A 19407-nucleotide genomic window follows, 5' to 3' on the forward strand; every position below is an offset into this window, starting at 1 on the left:
GGTTACCAATTTAGATTTCCACCTTACACGTAAACAATTTCTGTTTACTTTAGATGTAATATAAATACGATGTCTTGATATTTTTGTAGCACTTGTTCTCGAAAAGTTTATTGTCCGGTAGTAGATTTGGACATAAATTCATGAAGATCTTGTTCCTTGCGTCTTTGACGACGGAAACTGGAAATTTCTCCACCGCCGATCGACTTAGGTAAGTGTTCGCGATCTAATAAAGTGTTCGTAATTGTTTTATGTTTGGTGAACAGGTACTACTATCAACGATTAACCTCGAAAATATGTAATCGGAGGTCACCTTTTGGTCGCATTTTGGGAAGGCAATATTTCTATTCGGCAGATTTATCAATTAGAAGAGCTTTTATTTTGTTAAAATATAAAACGGAATAATATCAAAGTGCCCTTAGATATTGAAAGATATCTGCAGGTTCTAAAGGTCCATACGCTGACCGGTTTGCAATTCTCACAAAAATTTCGTGGCTGTGTGTATCTGTATTCGGGAAATATAGACATTAAAGATTCACGAGAACTTTTCAGGACTTCTTTGCCCGTCAAAACCTCGTGTAGCTAGTTTAACAGATTAATATACCGGAAAATTAGATTTATTTTCAAAAATAATGTAAAAATAGTTTAATAAACAGGCTAAATGGCATATTTAACTATCGAATATTGTTTTGAGTTTAGTGCAAAAATTTCTTATGTACTTCAGTTTGAGGGACTGAAAACCAATTTTTTTTTTTTATGATTAGAGCAAATTTGGAAATATTTTGAAAGTGTTTAGATAATCTTTGGTGATTACGTTAAATAAATTTTCAGAAATCCGATTTTTGAGAAGAAGGAAATCTCACATATTGTAGGCTTAGAAAAAGTAAACAGGCACATATATGTGTTTTCAGGGTACTGCAAGTTTAAAGTATCTTTTCTTTTCTCGCTGGTAAATTCCTAGGAGGTGTCTCACTGATTATGACATAGCCTGCTGCTTGCGTTGTGTGACATCCTTTGAAGACAGTGAGTCAGTAAACAAGTTTGTTAAAACTGATGGTTTCCAGTGTGCCATCGGCATACATGCTTGGAGAGCTGGACGACTATTATTAGGTAAGTCAGTATCTAAACTAACCCAGTACTAAACTTTTGAAAACACCCTTCCTGGACACAATTTTTGCTTCTACCTGAGTTTGTCTTGATGGATGATAAGATCTAACATTAGTGAGACACAGGCAGACTCATATGGGAATCTGAGACAGAAGTCATGAATCTATTTGATTATTGATTCTGTTATAATTTTGATCAAGGTTGCCTGCACAGTAGTTAATCTGCATTTAACATGTCATCAAAATGCAACTTGTCCCAACTAAGTCAGGGCGGAAATTTTGTGTTGCATCTTGATGTGAGATGTTAATCTCTTTGCTAATATTCATAGTAATGCATAGTAGGTAGATTGGAGAACTACAGATCTTAAAAATGAAAGGGTAAATACTGCAATTGATAAATGTGTGATAGATAAATTGAAAGAAATGGGTTGTGCGATTCTCATTAACCATAGTAATTATAGAAAGTGGATATGATAATTAAAGAGATATGAAAATTTCCTTTTGAACCCTTTGCCAGATTGTCCAGTGCCATTTGCCATCATATTTGGAGGAACAGATCTTAATGAGTATGACCGAGACAAAGAGAAGTTTGAGACTATGACCAAAGCCATCAGGAAGGCAAAGTAATGAGATAAACTCAGAGTCAAATTTACTTGCTTGTTTGTTTTGAGATTTTGCTACATGAAAGTGGATGGATCATACTTTTTATTACAGTTAAGGAAGGACATACTTTGGAAGAGAAAGAACTGCAGACTATCTGTTGTTATCAGTCACTTCTAGTAATTTCTGAACATCCTTTGAAATCTTGCTAGAGGGGACATCTTCAGACATGTTTGGTCCTTTCACAAAAAATCCTGGAAAAATAATTTCACACCTTGATATATCATTGAGACTTCTTTGGAGCATTATAGCATCTTTAAAGTGTCTCTAGGTGATGTATAAGGAAATCAAACTGTCTCAACCATGATTCTAAGTGTTATGATTGTAATGCACTTTTCCACTCTCCCACATGACTTTTATTGCCACTGAGTGTTCTCGTTTATTTCTATTATTAGGTACCTTGTGGCCTTTAGCTCTTCAATGAAGAATCAAGCAGTGGTTCTGTGGGTGGGTTTTGAATTACAATAAAATTATTCTCTGTAAATATTAAGATTTGAGAGATTAAAGTAGTTTTCTATGAATGCTAAAAATGGTCTTCACAATCATGGAGATCAGGGCACATTTCTCGTCAAACAATTCACTATAACACATAGATGGTGCTGTTTTTCAATTTTTTTTCTCAACACAAAAAATTGGTATTTTTTCCATTTTGCTTTACAGCCAGATTGTGAAGAGAAGATAATTTTACAGCCACAAGGTAATCAATGAATCTAGCTTCATAAGTTTAGTTTAGCATGCATTTCATATTTTTTTTTATGTCTAACTTGAAAAAAAAAATTGTACCTAAAAAGGTCATTACTTATTGCCTTAATCAGTCTTTCACTTCATAACTCTTGCAGCAGTATGTGTTGAGCCTTCAGGATTTCTGTTCCATGACTATTGCAAACAAGTCATTGGTGAGCAATTAATGACTGTAACTTAACTATAATAGTGTCCTAATACCAGAGTTCAGTTTTCTGTCATTTATCTGAAGTTGTTCCATTTCACCTTGGTTTAACTTTTCTTTGTTGGTAATTGAAGGTGAAAAAACCAATGAGATTTTTGAGTGGCTCTCAACCCTACAATAAGAACATCTTAAAGCCATATTAAATGTTTGTTTTGGATTTGTTTTGTTGTTGATGTTGTTTTTAATTTTGTAACTATATAGTTTGATCAGTGTTTTTTTGTTTCTTTCTTAGATGCACAGAGACAACATAAAATTTCAAATGGTTACCTTAGTCACAAACACACTGGCTTAGTGAGTTAATCAAGAACATATTTACTTAAATTTATGAATTATACTAATCTAGCTTCACTATCTCAAATTTTGGTATTTCAATAATCAGGACTTAGAAGTAACTGCATGATAATATTGCAAATCTTCAGTTACTACATTTAAGAGATTAAAAGAAAACAATTTCTCTTGCTGTATCTTGGCCTGACTGACATTTTTCACATTTTAATGTATACAGCCTCCTTAAAGTCCAAAACATTATATTATCAGAATCAGTTTTACCTCTTATGATATCATTTTGTTTTTACAGACTGTGTTTTTGTTGGTTGCTGGTTTAAGGCGAGTGAAAGACCCTCTTTATCTGGCAGAGTCAATATCAGGTGGGTGTGATGCTTTGGCTCATTGGTGTGACAAGCCAATCAGAGCTTATGTACCATGGTTTAAACCTTTGATGCCTAAGAGTGATTAGCATCTAATTTCTCCTTACAATTTAAGAAACTCTTGATTGTGAAATAAATTCTCCTTGCCAGCACATTAGGAAATGTATGGGAAACAATATAGAGAATATGCATACTGATGTTTGGGTGTAGAGGGTTAAGTTAAGACTTTTCTTAACCCTTCAATTTTAAGGGCATAATTTCCGTTGTCGAAAATTATCTTCATTTTCACTTCATGTCAGCTTGATGTTGTGTTGAAATTGTAAGAAGGAAAAAAGAAGTAGTTCATTATATGTCAATTGTTCCAACTAACACCTTCCTTGATAATTATTGTTGTAGAGGCATTTATAATACTTAGAACGTTAATTTTTCCCTTAGAATGGCATAAAGATGACAATAGCATTCACTTAGTCATAGTAGGACCAGAGGTGAGTTTCTGTTTAAACCAATGGGAATTTTTTGTCTTTTTGTTACTCTGTTGGTTTATCACATGGGTCTAATTACTTGAGCACAGGTGGGTGGGGATGGGGTGATTAGGGATTTTCCACCTCTTATGCCACTCCCCCTCACCCCTCAGTTCCCATTCTGCTCTCCATCCCTCACTCCTCATTCCTCCACTCCCATCCTTGCTCCATGCCCCCCTCTCCTTACCCCTCTGTCCCTCTCCCCCACCCCTTACCTCTCCCTCTCTCCTCTCACCCCAACCCTTCACTTTTCTGTCCTCTTCACCCCCTTCACCCCCTTCTCCTTCTCTAGTACCCCTCACCACTCCATTCTTCTCCCCATCCCCTCCCCCTCCATTCCTCTCCCTCCATCACCCACCTCTCCATACCCCTGCCCCACCCCCTACTTGTCAGTCCTACTCCCACCCCCCTCCTTACTTCTTCATTCTTCCTCTGTTCTTTCCCAATAAGCACTTATACATCCTTCTTCCCCATTCCTCCATCTCATCTCTTCATCCTTCTCTCCCCACCCCTCACCTTTCCACCCTTTCCCCCCCTCTCATCTCTTCATCCTTCTCTCCCCACCCCTCACCTTTCCACCCTTTTCCCCCCTCTCATCTCTTCATCCTTCTCTCCCCACCCCTCACCTTTCCCCTCTTCTCCCTCCCCCCCTTTTCACCCCTCACCATTGCATATCTTCCTCTTCCTTTTTTCATCATCTCTCCATCATCTATCACTCATGCCTGGCCTCTCTGTCCTGCTCTGTCTCTCTAACCCTCATTAATCCTTACCCTCCTCTCCTTATATTTTTGTCTTAAAATAACTCATGCAACCTATTTAGTTTCTCACAGGTATGTATTTTGTATAAGGCACAGCACTGCACTTTTAAGTAAACATAAAATTATATGATTAAACTTTAAACACTTGCATCACATAATCTTTAAAAATTGATATTTGCTCAGCTTAAAGCATTAAATGGCTGATTAAACTTGAGAGAGCACCGTTTAAATTAATTTAATTTAACTGCACAGCCATCATAACACACGTGCACTTAATTTAAAGAGCTTGATGAATTTGTATTTTATGTTTGCTTTTGTTTTCTTTCTTTTATGTTAATAGCTTGACACTGAATTTGCGAGAGAGATCAAATCTAAAGTGCAGAGGTATCAATAACTGGATATAAACATAAATAAACCTCTGTGTACTGAGAAAAGGTTTTTAGGAAGAAAACGTGTCAATGGCCTGAAATTTAAAGGATTTTGAAAGTTTTGTGTTCTTGACAAAATAAAACACAATATCCTACACAAGAATTAAGAAATTAATTTAGATTCCAGATTCCTCCTCGGGAACGAAGAACCCTCTGAAATGTGCCTCACTCCCATTGTGTGAGTTCATGGCTCATTTGCTAGTAACACCAAACTAGTGTCTGGGAGGCAGGGTTTGAATCCAGTCAAAGCCTAAATTTTTGTCAATCTTCTTTTCTACAATTGCCTGTAAAGTACAGCTGATCTGCAAGGATCATTGCTTTACCTGAGTTCATAATTTGCAAATTTCATACCATAGGCTTAATTACTCCTGTAACTAGTAACATTTTCAGTTCTGCTAAATGGTTTCTCAGAAGAGATTTGTTACACTCCCTTTTATGTTACTTGACGTATGTGGGGTACTAAACTTCATGTTACTAATTTTCCAAGATAATTTTGCAATGGCAAAAAATGTGAAAATGAATCCCCAATATATAGATGAAATATATTTCCTCCAACTACAGTGCATAAATACCACAGCTCAGGTTTTTAAATTTCATGGTTACTAACTTTTGGAACTGTAACTATTACTTGTAGATTTCCAGGAGTTCACATTTTTCCGCCATTGCCAGCATGTGATCTCCATGCAGCAATGCAAAGTTGCTTCGCTGTTGTAAACAGTTCAACCAGTGAAGGAATGGCATCTGCTCTTTTAGAGGTTAGTCAATCAGTAATAATCATCTGAATCGCCGCAAACGGACTGCATCAGAACTAAGACTCCACTTCCACTTCAAGTCCATTGCAAAAGGCAGCACGTGCGACGAAAAGAAACGCACGTGCAATGTTAGGATCGCGTGCGCTGCCTTTTGCCATTAACTTAGAGCGCAGGCGCAGCTTGATTTGTCTTGGTTCAGGCTGCTGTGGTCAAACATAGATGTGCCTTTTCTATCGCAAACTCCGATTGGTCCGTCTGCCATTAAATATTAAACTCAAATAATTGGTTTATTTCAACACACACTGTAATTAGTTTATTGTCAGAAAAAAGTGACTAGTTAAAAATCCGATTATTGTTATCATAGAAGAACGAATTTTTTTCAAGCAGTCGCACACTTTTTTTTTCTTCCTGTAAATCGTTAACGACTTCAGACCGGTCAATTATCATAATGGATGGCCTTTCGCCTTGGTGAAATGTGAGGCCTTTTTTCCTTTTCGAATATTCTAACTTTTTATGTTTTTGTCCGATAACAGTCCATGGCACTTGGTGTTCCAGTACTGGCACGAATCATTCCTGGAAACTCTGCAGTGATAAAACACAAAGAGACTGGTATTCTCTATAATTCACCCGAGGTTTGTTACTCAGATAAAGTTTTCTTTTTCCCGAAAGAAAAGTGACGTAATTAAAGTAGTATTGAATTGACTTTCTAAAGTGCCTCTAATTGCTCTCTTTATACATTTTGGTTTTCAAGAAATACATCCTAGCCCAATAAGATTTTATGCTTTTTCTGCATACATTGCAGTGGCGGATCTACGGGAGGGGCCTGGAGGGGGGGGCCGCCCCGCCCTCCCCTTCCCTATTTTGGGTAAAAAAAGAAAGAATCGCAGAAAGAAGAAAAGCCGGCAGGGCAAGCGACAAAAAACCGGGTCCCCACTCAGCTCGAGGTCTGGATCCGCCACTGCATTGTTAGTTACCTTGATTCCGCTTGTCACTGTAATCATATTAGAAATATAAGGTTTCAGTTTTTGAACACTTTTTTTTGAAGGCGTTGTGCTAAATATGATGTTTTCATCGAAACTTTGCTTTCTTTAGCCTGTATATCATTTTGTTGTGTTTTGCTCACTTAAGTTAACAATACCTGGTGTCATGACCAGAAGAAATCGTTGATGCCATGAGAATTTGAAAAGGCCTTAACTGCGCTTAAAATCGACGCAAATTATCAACTAGAAAATCCAACCACACCAGAAATAACGTATTGAAGAGGTCCAGTTTTACTAATGTACTCTTCACTTTTACCATTAGAAAATTGTACCATGATGTTTCTTTGTTGTTTACCTGAAAGGAATTTATCACACTTGCCAAAGAATTAAAGAAATCTCCTCAACTTCGCAACTACATAACAACGAATGCTAAAAAGTACATTGGCGAGCATCACTCTGTTGAGAAAGAAACTAAAACATACAAGTGGCTTGTGAAGAAACTTATTTCACTTCAGCGGCAACAGTCTGGGTCCACCTTTGAGGAGTCGAGGGAAATTCTGACAGAGCAAGTATGTTGAAGAATGTGCACAATGCTTCTGAAGGAGTCAAGAACAGGAAAATGTGGCGAAGGGTTGCTCAGCAATACGTGAAGTAGAAGTGTTGGTAATGGTCTGGATTGGAGGGTCATAATCGCCGCCGCAGGATCTGGGTACAAGATTAGTCCCAGCCAACGCCCCCATTGGATGATGTGTAAACGCTTAAATATAACCTGAAGGAAATCAGTATTTCGTTACCAAGCGAAGACATTTTACCCGCGTTCCCTAAATTGATAAAACTTTTCTGGAAAATGGAACGGTTTTCGATAAAATTTGAAAGTCGGTACAAAAAAATCTCCGAAAGTAGACGCTTTTGTCCGAAATTGGAAGTTACCGTCCGGAAGTGGACGGTAATGTCCGAAAGCGGTTGTAAGTGGTTAAAGTCAGACACTATCCTTCGCTTAAATACAAACACCACACATAAACAATCAGCAAAGAAGTTAAAGAAATATTACAAAAAATTGACCCAAAATTTTTAATAATTTCATTTGAGTAAAGATATATCATTGTCTTACTTTAAATCTGAAGGAATGTTTTCAACCAATTTGTAAATTTTATAGGAATACCTATACAACGAATTTCCTCGCGTAAACTTACATGGTCGGCAGTATAGCTAAACAATCCTTCTTTCCTTTACTTGTTTTTAGTGGGAATAGTTGCACAGATTTGCGGAACCACGAAGAATCACGAGATGGAAGCATAACGGCACATGCAAATTCATCTTTCAGAATAGCTGATTTACATTTCTAATAGTCTGCTCACTTTTTTTCTTCCCTTTTATTTTAAAATTTCAAAAAAAATTAAATTTTAAATAATTTAGCTTTATTGCCTCTTTTAATCAGTTTCGATATATTAACCCAACTGTAATCGAGCATTCTTCATCAAAAGCTATGCTGTTTCAATCAACGGAGGTTGGAAATTCATTTGCTCAGCCAGCTCCAGAACTTTGACATGTACAGAATAATCACTGTCCATCAATTCTAAGGCGTCCATATAGTGCATAGCAGCCTCCTGTACCTTGCCTTCTAGTTCCAGTTGTCTGTAAATGAAAAAAAAATACCAAGAGGACTGAGGCGAGCTACCCAATTATCATTGCGCGCCCAGTCTCCTTTGAGTCTTCACATCGTGATTTTCTGTCATTTCTCGTTCTTATAGCACATCGTAATCCAATAACCTACTAACAAAAAGCACGAACGTCACCCGAGTTAAATTGAGTTGCAAAAACATCATCAGAGTTAAATCCGACTTGCACGAACATTACCCGAGTTAAATCCGAGTTGCACGAATATTAGCCGAGTTATAATAACCTAACTCCGGCAAATTTTCAGAATGATGAAGAATCATATCAAACAGCACAAACCTTCCATTGACGAGACACAAGTCGTACTTCTCTCTCTCTGATGAGCTGATCACACACGCACACTTGTGTATCTTGATGGCATCACACACATGTTCCCCTGAGGGACACTGGCTCGGCACAGAGCCTTCCAATTCCTCGTGATCTTCATCTATGTCGTTGTTGTCATCTTGTGAGCTCTCGTGTTCCTTTAGCTCTTCATCATCCTTATCCTCATCATCATCATCATCATCGATCACCGGAAGTTCAATCCTCTGACTCATACTTTTCCGTCTGTTCTTCTTCAACACAGCAGGTGAGTCATTAATACTAACAGAAAGAAACTTAATTCATCAGGTAATATATCACACAATTCATATATTTTAATAACCAGCGTGATAGACGTACTTCCCATCAACGCTTCTGCCAGCCTGCGAAAAAACGCCTGCGATCCCAAACGATTTCCGTGAAGTCATAATTTTTTAACCAATCATATTTTGGCCCTTTTTTTTGTAAAGCTAACAAGCGGGGGGCAAAATGGCACCCTCTGGAAATACGGCTGTAACACTGACGGACTGATATTCCAAAATCACCAAGCAGTCCATACCTGCACCTTTTGGATTTATTCTTACCTCTATGGTAATCATCTAAAATATAGAACTATTAAAGTACTTTAAAGTTTCCCTCGGTTACAGGTCAGCTTTCTTCTTAAAAGAAACGAGTTCCACGTAGAGCGACTTAGTCCCGTTAAGTTTATCCCCGAAAACCGTTGAAGTTTCACAATTACGCCCAAACAAACTATTGAAATATTCCAGTTGACTATTAACAAAATGAATACAAACGAAACTGTTGTGTATAATACTCCCAGCATACATTTCAGGAGGGGGAGAACTCTCCTTAGGAGCTGCAGGAGAACAAAGATCTATGAGGACTGGTGATGAATTCTGTGCTGATCTTGAAGCCTGGTGGGAAGAAAAGAGGAAGTCAGCTATTCAGTTTACATCGCAACTGTGAAAGACAAAATTACAAAATTCTCTCTTACAAGCCTCTCTTCAAGGGTAAACCGTGAACCGAAGGGACAGAGCAAAATGTCTGTTTTAAGAGAGGTGTCCGTAACGAGAGGTTCGACAGCATAAAGACAAAAGTAAATGAAAACAAAAAAAGAATAAAACCGGTCAAAAAGAAAAATATTAAAAAATCATCTTAGAAGCAATGTGTGCGGTTCACCACATGTTTTTTTAAAAGCCATCATTCGATCATTCGACAAATATCATTCAAAATGAAAATATTTTACAACTTTTGATTGCCTTTTGAAAACAGAGACTAAGCTTAAGGCTTAAAAACTCTAATAGATCGATGTTGTCACAATAATCACATGCAAACCACTCCGAGTATAGAGGATAAGATTGTAAAGATGCTGTATCAGTGGGTGTGTTATAAGATGATTTGGTTTTATCACCGGAGTTGATGATGTAATCTGGCCACCGTAGAGAGTTTCTAAAGTCGACGTTTCGAGCGTCAGTTCTGACGAAGGGGCTAACACTCGAAATGTCAGCTGTGGAAAATATTGATGGGGGCCAATTTACATTATCAACTCGGTTAATAAAGCCAAATAACTTTGAGTATAGTTCACAAACCTGACTTGGCTGAAATCTCTTCGTGTCGTCGCGTTTGGGTATAATGAACACCTCACTGTCAATTTTCGCCTGTATTTTTTGCCGGGCAGTCATGGTATTTTCACTCGAAGGAAGAGAATGCCGTAGTCCCTGGGGTATGACCATTCTTTCCTGGTTATCTGAGATCTTTCGGGGACAGGTACTGGGGACTCCCGATGGGGGATATAAGGTACCGGGTCGAGTTTGTCCTGAAAATCCTGATTCAGCTGCAACTAAATTCTGGGCTCGGAGAACCTAAAAAAAAGTGCAAAAATAGAACAGTCCAAGGAGTAAAATTCGCACAGAAGTATTAATGGAGGGACATATGAAGAGCCCTCTGGGACGTTCAGGCTGAGAAAAATAACACTATGTATTCTTTAAAATATTTTTCTTGAAGAAAGAAAAATCTAACATCAGTTCTGCTTTCGTAGCATCCCTCGTACCATGTGTTTGGTTTATCATTGAGTAATATGCTTTCCCCTTCCCACCCCTCCCCCCCAAAGCGTTGCGTGACATCCCAACCACGGCTACGAAAGAGATTAACAGCCTCAACGTGTAAGAAAAAGGGGTTTGTCGAAGTCTTAATATTAAAGAAACTAAGCGGGTAGTTGATATGACGAGATTAAACAGCGGGATAACTTACTCTGGCTTGGATGGCCTCCCTGTCAGGTACTGAATGTTCATCGGCTGTTTCCACATCTTCATGAGAATACATCAGATCATGGTCAGAAATACCGAATATGTCTGTAGAAAGGCAACACTTTATTAAAATTCAATGAAGGTAATGACGGAAAGTAAACTGTTACTCCCCTTAAATGGGGCACTATTTGTTCCCTAATCCACGGGCTGAATAATTTCTCAATTCTTTCAAAGAAAGAGATCAAGGACATCGAAAAAATAATGATAAAATAGCAAATGACGTTCACAATTCAGAAGAGACAAATTCAAGGAACGTAGCTGGCCCAACAATTCACGTAAAACGACCTCCATTGCTAAAGAACCCAGATCCCACACTCCAAAGTAGATGCTACAGATTTGACATGCCCCAATTCATGCCCGTCAAAATTGCCACCGTGCATGTATTGTTAGTGAATGAGAGATCTTTATAAAGAGGGTCGGTAAACGGTCTAAATTTCATGAAACGTTTTTAAGGTGGAATAGTTAACTAGTATCTACGAGGAATCGTTTCCTTTCAGTTACTCACTTAAGGTGCGTAAAAACTTGATGTGTTTTTCCAGTTCATTGTCAGTTTTCCTGTGTTTCGAGTGCATCTGATCAAGCTGTAGTTGCGTTTTTGAATGATGAGGATCTTCCAGTGTGAACAAGTCACGTAACTCTTGGTGACTGAAATACCTGTAAGATGAAGTCATTTTAAGATTTAAGGTACTTTTTTCCTCGTTCAAGACAGAGTAAGCACTTAAAATAAAAGACAAAACCTCCTTGAATGGAGAAGTTATGATTAAAAACGGAATTGAGAAAGTCATGTTCAAGCCGGCAATGACAGCCGGGACCCTGAGGGCTCATTAGGAGCGAAACAAGTGAAAAACCAATTCAAACTATAGATTAAAGTTTGGTTCTTGCCCTGCTTTGTCACCCAGTACAGGCAATGTAATGGTTCTGATCTTAAACGATGCAAAATAATACAGTCAACTCCCGCTATTGCGGTAACCCGCAGAAGGGGAGGGGAGGGGGGGGAGGGGGGGGGGGAGAAAAAGAAGATTTAGTGTCCGTAATAGCGGGGGTACGAGAGAAAAATTAATTGATTTGTCTCTAAACATACGAAATAATATGTAACTACAGATAAAGTTTTTAAGGTGGTCTCACGAACCATAAAAAGATCCGACCGCACCCCGGAAGGTAAAGAAACCATTCTTGAATAGGCTATTCAAGAATGGTTTCTTTACCTTCCTTTATCGTAATGTCGATTTATATTATGTGAGTCAGGATCGTGGACGAAGTATTTGAGTGTCCACTATAGCGAGAAAAAAACAAATCAAATGTCGCGCTGGGGTAGGGGTATGAAACTGTCCATATTAACAATCAAACAAAACACAATGAAACCAGTGCATAAGTCCCTTACGTGACAAACAATCAAACAGAACACATACAAAACAGTGCGCGAGACACTAACGTAACAAACAGTCAACAGAACACATACAAAACAGTGCGCGAGACACTAACGTAACAAACAGTCAACAGACCATATACAAAACAGTGCGCGAGACACTAACGTGACAAACAGTCAACAGAACACATACAAAACAGTGCGCGAGACACTAACGTAACAAACAGTCAACAGAACACATACAAAACAGTGCGCGAGACACTAACGTAACAAACAGTCAACAGACCATATACAAAACAGTGCGCGAGACACTAACGTGACGAACAGTCGACAGAACACATACAAAACAGTGCGCGAGACACTAACTTGACAAACAGTTAACAGAACACATACAAAACAGTGAGCGAGACATTAACGTGACAAATAATCAAACAGAACACATACAAAACAATGCGCGAGACACTAACGTAACAAAAAATCAAACAGAGCACACAAAACAGTGCGCGAGGCACTAACGTGACAAACAATGAAACAGAACACATACAAAACAGTGCACGAGGTACTAACGCGACAAACAATCAAACAGAACACATACAAAACAGTGTGCGAGACACTGGCGTGACAAAGAATCAAACAGAACACAAATAAAACAGTGAAAGAGACACAAACGCGACAAAGAATCAAACAGAACACATTCTAAACAATGCGTTAAGACTAAGGCAACAAACAACAAAACAGAACACATACGAAACAGTACGCGAGACTCTAACGTGAAAAACAGTCAAACAGAACACAGAGAAAAGTCACTAATGTAACATACAATCAAACACAGTGAAAACAGTGCGCTGTATGCTAACGTAACAAACAAACAAACAGAACACATACAAAACAATGCGCGAGACTAACGTAACAAACAGTTAAGTAGAAAACAGAGAAAACATTGCACGAGATACTAACGTAACAAACAATCAAACAGAACGCAGAAAAAAACAGAGCTCGAAAAGAGCGCGAAACAGTATGTCAACTAATAATCGAGTAGAAAAAACACATGACCAGCTGGAATTCCCCACGAAAGATAAAACGATCTCTTTGGTTTTACCTAAAGGGATTCTTGGACAAGCCTGTGGTCTGCTTCATCAGAGCATCTTTGAAGATCTGCTTGCGGTAAATCTTCTCTTCAAGTGTTCCACATGTGATTAGCCGGTAAATAACAACAGTCTTTTTCTGTCCAATTCTGTAAACTCTGTTTACAAAAAGGACACCAGATCATATCTTTTAATCTTTTCTTTTGGCCTAAACACTGAGTGCTGCAACATTAGGTTACATTAAACCTTGACAATCTATACACTACTTGGGACAAGTTTCCACTGAACATGAAAACTTATCAAAAGTTTGTGATTGACTAAGTCCTCACCTTGATGAATTTCAGGTTTTTTTTACAATACGTTTGTACAACGGAATAAATCAATTTCCCCTGGTTCAAAAATAATGCAATTCCCGTCACAACAGTAACTCCTTGATCATTCGCCCTCTAAAACAGACACCTCCCTGAGGTGGAAATATGTCTAAAACTAATCGGCTCATTCCCTCGATAAATCGCACTTTACCCCCCCCCCCCACCCCTCCCCCCTTCCCTAAAGAAAAACCTTCCCAAAAAAGAAAAACCCCTAGTATTGTACCTGTCTACGGCTTGGGCATCTGAGGCAGGATTCCAGCTCGGGTCAACTGAGGAAACAAGAATTATTTGTCAATAATGCGCCATGTTTGAACGGATTTGTTTTGAAATACCGTGTGTCTAATTTGAAGATTTAAAAATTTGGCGTGAAACAACAATGTCAAAGCGAGTCCGAGAAGTAGACACCAGAGTTTGTGGGGGTTGATTCCTCTGTCTTACGCTGAATTTCAAAATGTCAGAACTGGATCGGTTCAATAGTTCATTCCCTAGATAATCATACCAAGGTCTACTGTTTAACGCTACATCTAAACATTTTTACACCGAACTATTTGGCGGATAATCGATTCGGAATCGCTTAGAAGTCTTGGTACAAACGTTGAATACTCACAGATAACCACACGATCGGCAGAGGTCAGTGTTATTCCAACGCCACCGACCTGCAGAAAAGGAGCAATTGAAATATTTCAAATATTTTAGGTTATAAATAAAAGTTGATCAATAGAAGTTTAAAAAGCAGACCTTTAAAGCGTTAGTACATTAGACCCTGACGAAGCTTTGCGACTCAAAATGGAAAATTGTGTCCAAATTCGGATTCTAGCATCCAAAATCGAACACTGGAGTCTAAAATGATCAGACACTAGTGTCCATAATTGCATACTTATGTCCAAAATAAGACACTAACATCTAAAATCGGACACTAGTGTCTAAAATCGGACACTAATGTCTAAACTTAGACACTAGAGTCTAAAAGCGGACACTACTGTCCAAAATCGGAGGCCATTCTTCAAAATCGGGCACCAGTGTCCAGAATTAGACACTTGTATCTAAAATGTTTCCAAAATCGGACACAAGTGCTTGAAATCTGACACTAGTGTCTAAAATCGGATATTTGTGTCTAAAATCGGACACTAGTATTTTAAATCGCACAGTAGTGTTTAAAATTGACCGGAAGTGTCCAAAAACGGACACAAGTATCCGGGATTGGTGTTTCCGTCCGAAAACTGATGCAGGTATCTGAAATCTGAGCATACTCCACAGACCTGTGTTGTGAGAAGGAAGCATGTGTAAGACGAATCAGTCTGGAATGTGTTGATAAGATGCTGCCGTTCAGCTGTACTTGTTATCGTGCCGTCGATACGAATAACCTTGTGTCCCTGAGGATAAAATACCTCAATGTTTGTAACAGTTTGTAACTGGGATCACATATGTTATTAAGACTTATTTTTAGTATCCAGACCTTAAGGACAAGTTTGACTACAAGTGCAATTGAATTCCAATTTTAAGGAAAATATTTAGGACGCTAATATCTCGTAAAGCTTTATTATAGCCTTAATAATGAACACAGTTTGCCAAATCATCGTCAGCAAAATTTGACCCAAAATGCTGAGGGTTCCCGCGTTTTTCCCGCCGACGCAGGTTCGCGCACGATTACTGTTTCTCAGCCGGGAAACATAGATTTCGTAGTCGTATTCGTCAAAGAATGTAAAGTTGCCTCATGCAATAAACTCTGTGCGGCCCGTTGGTGATTGTGTCAAAGAGCTTTCTACACGTTGATCCTTCTGTAAATCCATAACGTTTTGAACTTGGAAAAAAAAAAAACTTAAAGAGCGATTGACAGCCAAGATAGAAAAAGCATCAGCAGAATTTATTTAACTTCAACAGGAACAGGAAGAATTAAGAAAGATTAAGCTTGTTCGCCAACGTCAAATTTGGTTTACGTGTCCCCTTATTAAAGCAAAATGAAATAGAAACTGAAAGCAGTAAAACAAGATATAAAATACCTTGAATATACTATGTATCCCCGTTTTTTTCTAACTTGAGTGGCCACACCTTGGTTCAAGAAAACTAAACTAAAGAAAACATGCACAGCAATTTTCCCGACCTACCCTATGAGTGATAACCCGCTGAACAATGTCCAGCATCTTTCTTGATTGACTGAACACCAGACACCTGTGGCCCTCAGCCTTGAGATTGTCCAACAGGGACACCAAGAACACCATTTTCCCTGACTCCTGTGTCAGCACCTTGTCTGAGGGCCCCAGGCCTTTTGGTTGAGTGGCAAATGATCTGGAATCGTCTTCATCAGCGTCCATTTCCACCAGTCTGAAATGTAAAGCTTGAGTGTAATTCATAGAGTAAAACAAATTTGACGTTTGCGAAGTGAAGTCGGTGTACAAAGATAGGTAAACATTTTTTAATGCACAAGCTTTTAAAGCCTTTATTAAAAGTTAACTTCATTGCGCGCCCACCTCCTGGGAACTGGGAGAAAAAAAAACTGCACTGGGTACTACGCATAACGATATTTTCACAAACATGCATCAGTCTTGTTTCACAAAATGTCTTGCAACATCTATGAAAACAAGCTTCTTTTTGGTAGTTTTGTTTTCTTATGTAACTGTCTGTTGTTGACTGTTACACTCAACTCCTTCTCTACCATTTTATTTTTCAAGTTTTTGTTTTGGGAGAGTGAACGACTTTTACATGAGGCCAGCTCGATTTGCGGAAGCCCTTTTTCACTGTACATATAGGGACTTTTTTTAACAGCGGTAATAAGTTACTTTAAAATTGGAGAACAAACCTGGCCTGTTCATCCAAGCCGAGCTGCTCACAAGCCAGAGTAGATAACAGTCGAGGATGATCACAGATCTTCTTCAGCACATTCAACTCAGCCAATGGGGAACGAGTGCTCATTAACAGCTAAAAATATAATACCAATACACAATCTCCCTTCATATCGTTTATTCAAAAATAAAATCAAGCTGTTTGACGAGTTAAACAGTGTATGTAACAGCAGTATCAGCTCGGCAATGTTAGTCATTTTCGTTAACTTTCAAGAAAAAAGTGATCTCTGACCAGTATGACATTTTGCAAAAATTAAATTAAACCTGAAAAATGTTTAATTTTACACGAATGGAAACTATTTCAATTATCTTACTTTGTTCATTCGTTCCGCTTTATGCCAATTTTTCTGTATTTGGTTTACGTTTTTCCGACTTCAGGTTGAGGTCGTTATTGTCAAATTTTTGCTAATTTTATGGATAGTTTAGCGCTTAATTGACTAGGTGATGAGAGATTTTTTTACTAGTAATTATCTTACTGGAAAACTTGGCAGATAATTCTTTTAACCATCATATATCTGAAATGCATACCTCTTTCACTCTTTCCAGTCCTAAAAAGTCACTGTAGATTTTGATTTGACTTTCGGACATGTAGAGCCAGACAACAAAGTCGTTTTTCCTGGTTAACTCCTTAGGCATTCTATCAATTAAAGAGAACACAGATAAGGCAATGATCACTCTAAGTGACAGAGTTTATTGCAGAAAGCCTCTCAGAGTAGTTCCCCATGCGGCTGGAGGTGAATTTAAGTACCCTCGTCCCCAGATCCAGGCTCCCAGGCCTAAATAAATAACCTAAGACTAACCCAAAATTAACCCTAACTTGTCATCAGGTGACTGTTGTTGGGTTAGGGGAGGGGTAGGTGCGTAGTTGCACAGACGCTAAAATTTATCAGAAATTTAGAGGCATTTATTAGCTCTGTATTGACTGGGGAGACTGCAAACACAAAAATACATGGAGTAAGTAAAAGGTAAATTGTTAAAAGGCGCGACCCGGTGATGGGTGGAAATCAGTTGGCACCACAGCAGACCACCCGATGGAGGTGGTCGGCCTGTGGTGCCGGAGTAACGGAGTTGGAAGTGGATGTTCCCTTTATCGCCTTAACCAATCACCTGAGCTGTCCTTTTGACCATCCATGACGGCTTTGCCATCACTTTCTCATTCACCTATGATTGTATTACCTTCTGATACTTCCTTCTTTATTTTCCTTATCCGATTCCTCTGATCCATCAACTTCATCGGGATTTTTGTTTTTCTTCTCTAGAACCATTGCTTTGGTTCGCCGCAGAAAATATGGCTCAATAAGTTTACGAAGACTTTCTGACATCTCCATCCCCATGCGTTTTTCATACGTTGTAGCATCTCTTTCTCTCGCCTGAAATCAGCGCAATTCAAAAACTTGACATCCTTGCGATTACTGCGTATCAAAAGGATTCACCCCATGATAATCTACTCATGGCATTTAACAGCTTGAAAACTCTGTAAACTAACCCGCACGATTGGGTCTTCGTATTCTTTCTTAAAGGTTCGTGATGTTCCCAGTAGCTTCCCTTCACATGCAAAGTCAAACAAGGCCCACATCTCCTGTGAATATAATAATAAAACTTTGTGGACTCGTGATTGTTGATTTTTTAAGCTTCTCGCGCGCTGATTGGCTCTTTGTTGCATGAGTATCGCGCGCGCTGCTCGCTCTGTTTCCTTTTTGTTACGTTAGTGTCTCGCGCACTGTTTTTCCTGTGTTTTGTTTAACTGTTTGTTACTACGTTGGTGTCTCGCGCAATGTTTTCTCTGTGTTCTGTTTGATTGTCTGTTACGTTAGTGTCTCGCGCACTGTTTTCTCTGTGTTCTGTTTGATTGTTTGTTACGTTGGTGTCTCGAGCAATGTTTTCTCTGTGTTCTGTTTGATTGTTTGTTACGTTAGTGTCTTGCGCACTGTTTCCTCTGTGTTCTGTTTGATTGTCTGTTACGTTGGTGTCTCGCGCCCTGTTTCCTCTGTGTTCTGTTTGATTGTTTGTTACGTTAGTGTCTCGCACACTATTTTCTCTGTGTTCTGTTTAATTGTCTGTTACGTTGGTGTCTCGCGCACTGTTTTCTCTGTGTTCTGTTTGATTGTTTGTTACGTTAGCGTCTCGCGCGCTGTTTTCCTGTGTTCTGTTTGATTGTTTGTTACGTTAGTGTCTCGTGCAATGTTTTCTCTGTGTCCTGTTTGATTGTTTGTTACGTTAGTTTCTCGCGCCCTTTTTTCTTTGTGTTCTGTTTGATTGTTTGTTACGTTAGTGTCTCGCGCACTGTTTTCTCTGTGTTCTGTTTGATTGTTTGTTACGTTAGTGTCTCGCGCGCTGTTTTCCTGTGTTCTGTTTGATTGTTTGTTACGTTAGTGTCTCGCGCAATGTTTTCTCTGTGTTCTGTTTGATTGTTTGTTACGTTAGTGTCTCGCGCACTGTTTTCTCTGTGTTCTGTTTGATTGTTTGTTACGTTAGTGTCTCGCGCGCTGTTTTCCTGTGTTCTATTTGATTGTTTGTTACGTTAGTGTCTCGCGCAATGTTTTCTCTGTGTCCTGTTTGATTGTTTGTTACGTTAGTGTCTCGCGCGCTGTTTTCCTGTGTTCTGTTTGATTCTTTGTCACGTTTCTGTGTTCGAGAGTTGCAAAAAAAACAAAAACAAAAACA

General features: G+C 38.7%; 2 protein-coding genes across 4 annotated transcripts in view; one reads left to right on the forward strand and one right to left on the reverse strand.

Annotated features, from left to right (window-relative positions):
- LOC113669531 (glycosyltransferase 1 domain-containing protein 1) lies at positions 1-8210 on the forward strand. Of its 2 annotated transcripts, none has more exons than XM_027185583.2 (13): positions 1-208; positions 959-1107; positions 1621-1726; positions 2159-2210; positions 2424-2460; positions 2603-2659; positions 2942-3000; positions 3287-3356; positions 3792-3841; positions 4976-5019; positions 5698-5818; positions 6349-6447; positions 7158-8210. In XM_027185583.2, exons 1-13 carry the CDS (start codon positions 141-143, stop codon positions 7371-7373), a joined length of 1128 nt encoding a protein of 375 aa, XP_027041384.2. In that variant the 5' UTR covers positions 1-140; the 3' UTR covers positions 7374-8210. The 2 variants fall into 2 exon arrangements, with proteins under 2 accessions (XP_027041384.2, XP_089046598.1); XM_089190472.1 differs by having other exon boundaries at positions 13-208; positions 2606-2659.
- LOC113672250 (DNA excision repair protein ERCC-6-like) overlaps positions 7853-19407 on the reverse strand; it is a 15536-nt gene continuing 3981 nt past the window's right edge. Inside the window, exons 8-22 of one of the 2 annotated variants that reach the window (XM_089190468.1) lie at positions 18230-18322; positions 17920-18113; positions 17272-17380; positions 16701-16819; positions 16009-16225; positions 15163-15276; positions 14511-14559; positions 14127-14172; positions 13547-13690; positions 11587-11735; positions 11026-11126; positions 10365-10637; positions 9601-9689; positions 8752-9057; positions 7853-8430 (exon numbers count right to left, since the gene is read on the reverse strand). In XM_089190468.1, coding sequence (XP_089046594.1) covers positions 8280-8430; positions 8752-9057; positions 9601-9689; positions 10365-10637; positions 11026-11126; positions 11587-11735; positions 13547-13690; positions 14127-14172; positions 14511-14559; positions 15163-15276; positions 16009-16225; positions 16701-16819; positions 17272-17380; positions 17920-18113; positions 18230-18322 — 2154 coding nt within the window. In that variant the 3' untranslated portion in view covers positions 7853-8279. The remainder of the gene's footprint in view (positions 8431-8751; positions 9058-9600; positions 9690-10364; positions 10638-11025; positions 11127-11586; positions 11736-13546; positions 13691-14126; positions 14173-14510; positions 14560-15162; positions 15277-16008; positions 16226-16700; positions 16820-17271; positions 17381-17919; positions 18114-18229; positions 18323-19407) is intronic. The other variant, XM_089190469.1, reaches the window with a different exon arrangement.

The sequence above is a fragment of the Pocillopora damicornis genome, chromosome 12, assembly GCF_964200805.1.
Source record: "Pocillopora damicornis chromosome 12, jaPocDami1.2, whole genome shotgun sequence".
Taxonomy (NCBI): domain Eukaryota; kingdom Metazoa; phylum Cnidaria; class Anthozoa; order Scleractinia; family Pocilloporidae; genus Pocillopora; species Pocillopora damicornis.

Bases quoted from the DNA above. Each gene is read 5' to 3' on its own strand.
- LOC113669531 (XM_027185583.2), top strand. From the start codon at position 141: ATGAAGATCTTGTTCCTTGCGTCTTTGACGACGGAAACTGGAAATTTC. The intron at 1,108-1,620 runs GTAAGTCAGTAT...ACCCTTTGCCAG, and splicing joins AGCTGGACGACTATTATTAG to ATTGTCCAGTGCCATTTGCC. The intron at 1,727-2,158 runs GTAATGAGATAA...TTCTATTATTAG, and splicing joins AAAGCCATCAGGAAGGCAAA to GTACCTTGTGGCCTTTAGCT.